The 6,000-nt window shown below is 33.2% G+C and overlaps 1 protein-coding gene across 1 annotated transcript in view; it reads right to left on the reverse strand.

The window, feature by feature from the left end:
* Window positions 1–4,266, reverse strand: part of ghrhrb (growth hormone releasing hormone receptor b) — a 49,401-nt gene extending 45,135 nt beyond the window's left edge. The window contains exon 1 of the mRNA XM_083567456.1: window positions 4,026–4,266. Within this exon, the coding sequence (XP_083423582.1) occupies window positions 4,026–4,112 (87 nt within the window). The 5' untranslated portion in view covers window positions 4,113–4,266. The remainder of the gene's footprint in view (window positions 1–4,025) is intronic.
* Between the last annotated feature and the right edge of the window lie 1,734 nt (window positions 4,267–6,000).

The following is a 6,000-nucleotide window of genomic DNA, read 5'->3' on the forward strand; positions in this document are numbered from 1 at the left end:
CTAAACTCTACAATGCACTGAAATTCCAGTTCTAGTTCATGCAAGCATTTAAATTTAAGTCCCATGTCAAATAACAATTCCCTTCTATACATTTCCCTACTTATGCTATACTGAGTGTTTTATAAGACTGTTACCATAATTCCAAGATCTGCATATAAAAAACACTCAACCATTACTTGCATGAGTGCAGAACATAGAGCGCCGTCTCTGCGAAAGAACAACAGCCGTCCTTGGTGTGAGATTCCCTAAGAATCACATTAATGCAAAGTGTAAGCTTTGTAAGATCTGTCATTAATGGGTTTGACGAAGCTAGGCTAAAAATGCAGACTTGCTGATATTTAATTCTCATGACAGCAGGCTTTCATCATTAGAGCAGCATGAATTTTCGTGGAATACACCTCAACAGGAGACAAAATGAAAGAACGGACAGCTTAACAAAGGTCATGCTGTTCGGGCACACTGAAGTGGCATTCTGCAGTTTGTTGCCAGTGTACAGGCCAGTTGATCCAGATGACGATAACGACACCGGCATAATTGCTGGGCATTTATTTCCACTGAGCCCTCTTGGCTGCTTTAGGTTTTGAGGAGTCCAAATTGAGGCAAGTCATTTGTCTGGTTGAACAAGATCATTAACAAATAATAAAGAATTATTTTGTTATTTATTATTATTTTCTTCCTAACAGCAAGAGATGCTGCAGTTTTAGCTTAGACTTAAAATATGGCAACAAGGAAAAGTCATGCAAAGGTAAAAATGACGTGAGAAGGAGTACTGAAGGACCTAAGGGTGAGAGGTGGGAATGATATAATATAAAATCTGAAGAATCCAGCAGTGGTAAAGATGAAATGTAAAGATAAAATGTATATGAGCTTGAGCAGAAATTAATATAACTGTCTGATATAACAATACATGACGTTTATATAACGTGATTATATTAATAAATACATTTACATGTGAAATAGAGTTTAAAAGAAAGGATGCTATAAAAAGGCTATGATTAACAAGACTGTAAATGCAAAGAAATTTTAATTGGGGCTCAGGACCAATAAAGATCCACCACAGTATTTCATTCGAGTTGAGGTCTGGTCATTGACTGGGGCCATTGTGACAGCTTGATTATTTAATCTTTCAGCTATTTTGTTGTAGACTTGCTGGTGTGCTTAGGATCACTGTCCTGTTGCATGACCCAGTTTCAGCAAAGTTTTTGCTTGGACAGATGGTCTCACATTCGACTCTAAAATACTTCTGTATACAGAGGATCTCATGGCCATCTTGAAGACTGCAAATTGCTTAGGTCTTGTGGCTGCAAAGCAAGCCCTAATAATCACCCCTCCACCACCATGTTTGACAGTGCGATGATATGCTTTGTCTTGTTTTTACCAAACGCTGAGTGAAGCAGAATCTTGTCTGTCCAAAGGACATTGTTACCAAAAGTCTTATGCTTCTATAAATTAAATTGTTATTTCAGAAATTTGGATGCCATTGTTAGAAACTTAAATGGGATTTTCATAACAAATGTTATTTAGCATTTATAGCTGGATTCATAAATTATTTAATATATAATAAACCTCTAAAAAGGTTTTCCACATGTAAATATTCGTCCACGCTGTAGATTGATGGCCTTTAAATTGACTTAAAAATGGCCCCTCCCCAGATTTATTGGCAGCAACAGTTGCTTCTTATAAGATCATTACTTATGTTTATCGTCCATGGCATTGTGTTAACACACACTTGAATTCTCCAGACCAGCAAAATGTAAAAACTTGGACTTTTACAGAGTTTGACACACACGCTGTTGATCCATTAATCCAGTCTATTTAATTAAAAGCACCTGGTTGCTACTTAGCCGTAGACGTAAGTTAAAGTACTTTGACTGCCATTTTTCCATTTATATAATTCAGAATATTCTTTAAGATAGTTGATGGTATTAATATAAACTTTAATGCCATTTTCATAGCTATTAAATTTAAATTATAGCTGCATTACTAAATTATTAACTATACAACAAACCCCAGTGCTGCTAACAACACAATGGAGCCTGCACACCTACTGTAATTAGCACATCTAATCATTTCTAAGTTCATTAATTTAGTTTTTAAGCTATATAAACAGCATAACATCCAGCAAAACCTGTAACTTTATACCACAGGCATGTTTTAATGAAATATTGAACAAATGAACAAGTTAACTAATGCATGTTGGTTGAAAATAAAACCTTTGGATTTTTCTTTCCATATTTCCACAAGATTTGCTAGTATAATCTAGCTCGCACAAATGTCAACCCAAAGCACGATTTTTTAAAAATAAAATTGTGATTAATAATGCAAACTGTATTTTATCCCCACTTCATTATACTTGAATTGTATTTTTGTGTATATTAATGACATGTCAGTGCACATAATTCCAATTCAGTGGGTTTCTATAAGCACTACCACTAAAGCAGTTCTCCTCAGCGCTATATACTTGCCAGCATGTTCATTTACGCAGTGGCTTTACTCTCCATGAAACAACATGAATTATTCTCTTTGCAGACACTGATACCCTTGCGTTACTTCTCTCACACATTTGCGCATTCACATACTCTGACACTTCACACAGCGGCGGTGGATTTCTGCATGACACTGTGAGCAGCACAAACTGAACTGTACTACTGGTTACATTGCTTACACATCAATCAATATTCCTGTTCCTCCTTATTCTATAAAGCATCCTATTATTTCTGTTATTATCCTTTCATATTATGTGCAACCCTATTTATTGTAGTGCAATATTACAATGACTGGTTCTATTCTGTGTTTTTTTTTTTTCCTGTCCGGTTCAGTTCAAGAAAACATAGTTTCAGCTGTAATAACCTGACGGATATCCTGTTTCATTCTGTTTAACTCCATGCCTTTCTATTATATCCCTGTTACATTCAACTCACTTCTGTAATGTTTTATTTATCATTTATTCTTTTTCGTTCTGCTTTATTGTATTCTGTTTTATCTGATTCAATTCTATTTTTGCAAATAGAAAATTCTTACTTCACTATACTTGTTTAGTGTCAGTAGAGATATTCTGGTATATTATAATCTGTTAAGTTCTGTTCAACTCTATTCTGTTCAGTTTTGCTCTATTGTATCTGTTCTATTCTATGATATGGTATAATTCTGTATTCATTACTAATTTTAACTCCTAGAATAGCATTAGAAATAAATAATATAAATATTAGGTATTCAGTCACTCTATTCTGTTCTGTTCAAATCCATTTGAATCTATTCTTATCCCAGTGCATTTTATTATAGATTTTTTTTTATTCGAGTTTGTTTCTGTCCTCTTCATTCATAATGGGTCCTATTGGTTTTATATTATATTAAGCACTATATAACTCTACTGAGCTCTATTCAGACTCTGTTCTATTATGTTTCATTATATTCTCTTTTCGTTGTATTCCATTCTATTCTGTTTTGTTTGTATTATTTATATAATTCTATTTTCTCTTTTCTGTATATGTATAAACACACACACACACACACACACACACACACACACACACACACACACACACACACACACACACACACAATATATATATATAAATAAAATTTGATTGCATTCTGTTCTTCTGTACTCTGTTTTGTTTTATTCTATTTTAACCTGTTCTGTTACTATTCTGTTTTGTTCTGTTATACTTTGGATACAATACATTCTATTTCATTTTCTATCAAACCCTGTACAATTTTTTTATTCTTTTATTATTTGTGATATTCTACCAAATCTAATTCCACTATACAAAGGCATATTTTAATATCTTTACCTATTCTACTGTTCTCTGTTCTGTGTAGTTCTGTTTTATTCTGTTCAGTCGAGTGCACTGACCCTGAGCTTCTCATGAGCAAACACTTCGAGGTTTTAAGGAAGTGTTCAAGAGAAGATACAGTGACAACGATTCCGGTTCTCTTACCACCCAAACTCTCCCATGGAGCTCACAGTAAACTCATCTCACAGTGAACTAGACTACAGCCAGCAGGTCATTGTCTTTACTTACCGTTAGCCAAGTGCAGTGATGGATCCACCATGACAGCAGCACGACTCTAAAAGTTAAAGAATTCCTAGAAAGTATCATGTTCAGCATTCTGGTGTGCAGAAACGAAAAGAAATGAAAATGCTCAGTCTTAGAGACCCTCTGTGTTTCGAGTTATTCCACACTGAGACTACACGGATATGTATTTATTATCAGAGCACCGGATTCACTGCGGTTAAGACAGCCGCATCCTGCAAATACACGGTTAAGACAGCCGCACGTTGTTTTGTGTGGCGCGTCTAATCGTGCACTTACGGTATGGGTGGTGGGCGCGGTCAAAATACATGGAAAGACGCTTCAGAAAGGCGTCTCCGATATAAAAAGACAAAAAACCAAAAAGACATTAAAAAATTTACAAATCAGTGCATTTTTTTATCCACATTCAAACACTCATTAAACTTTTCCTTTATAGGTTTGTTCAATCTTTCAAATAATTCTCATTTACAGTGTCCCTGTCCATTACTCTATTATTTTCAAGTCTTTTTACTGTGGAGTTTTGAAGAAAAGTAAAGGCAAAATCACTCAAAACCTCATGTTCCACATTTAAAATGATTGTATTAAATTTCAACTCATGTTACTGAGTTTTTAAGAAAAGTAAAGGCAAAATCACTCCAAGCATCACTGTATTTTCAATCATGTTCCACATTTAAACACTCATAAAACATTTTTCTTTATAGGTTTGCTCAATCTTTCAAATAATCCTCATTTTCAGTGTCCCTGTCTAATATAGTCTTGAATTTCAAGTTATTTTACTGTACAGTTTTTTAGGAAAAGTAAAGGCAAATTCACTCCAAGCAACAGTGCATTTTTAGCATGTTCCACATTCAAACACTCATAAAACATTTTCCTTAATAGGTTTGCTCAATCTTTTAAATAATTCTTATTTAGAGTGTACCTTTCTATTATTCTCTAAAATTTCAAGTCATTTTACTGTGGAGATTTTGAGAAAAGTAAAGGCAAATTCACTCCAAGCATCAGTGCATTTTCAATTATGTTCCATATTCAAACACTTATAAAAAATTCTTCATAGGTTTGCTCAATCTTTCAAATAATTCTTATTTTCAGTGTCCCTGTCTAGTACACGTTTAAATTTCAACTGATTTTACTGTGGAGTTTTTGAGAAAAGCAAAGGCAAAATCACTCCAAACATTAGTGCATTTTTAATCATGTTCCACATTTAAACACACAAAACATTTTTCCTTAGAGGTTTGCTCAATCTTTCAAATAATCCATTTTAAAGTGTCCCTGTCTATTATAGTCTTAAATTTTAAGTCATTTTACTGTACAGTTTCTAAGAAAACTAAAGGCAAATTTACTCCAAGCGACAGTGCATTTTTATCATGTTCCACATTCAAACACTCATAAAACATTTCTCTTTATAGGTTTGCTCAATCTTCTAGATTATTCTTATTCACAGTGTCCCTGTATATTATTCAATTAAATTTCAAGTTATTTTACTGTACAGTTTCTAAGAAAAGTGAAGGCAAAATCACTCCAAACATAAGTGCATTTAAATCATGTTCGACATTCAAACACTCATAAAACATTTTCCTTTAAAGGTTTGCTCAATCTTTTAAATGATTCTTTTTTACAGTGTCCCTTTATATTATTCTATAAAATTTCAAGTCATTTCACTGTAGAGTTTTTGAGAAAAGTGAAGGCAAATTCACTTCGAACATTAGTGCATTTTCAATCATGTTCCACTTTCAAACACTCATAAAAAAAATCATTTATAGATTTGCTCAATCTTTCAAATAATTCTTATTTAGAGTCTCCATGTCTATTTTAGTCTTAAATTTCAAGTGATTTTACTGTAGAGTTTTTCACAAAAATAAAGGCAAAATCACTTAAAACATAAGTGGATTCTTAACCATGTTTCATATTCAAACACTTATTTTTTTATATATATAGGTTTGCTCAATCTTATAAATAATTCTTA

The sequence above is a fragment of the Silurus aristotelis genome, assembly GCF_946808225.1.
Source record: "Silurus aristotelis genome assembly, chromosome: 2".
NCBI classification, from domain to species: Eukaryota; Metazoa; Chordata; class Actinopteri; order Siluriformes; family Siluridae; genus Silurus; species Silurus aristotelis.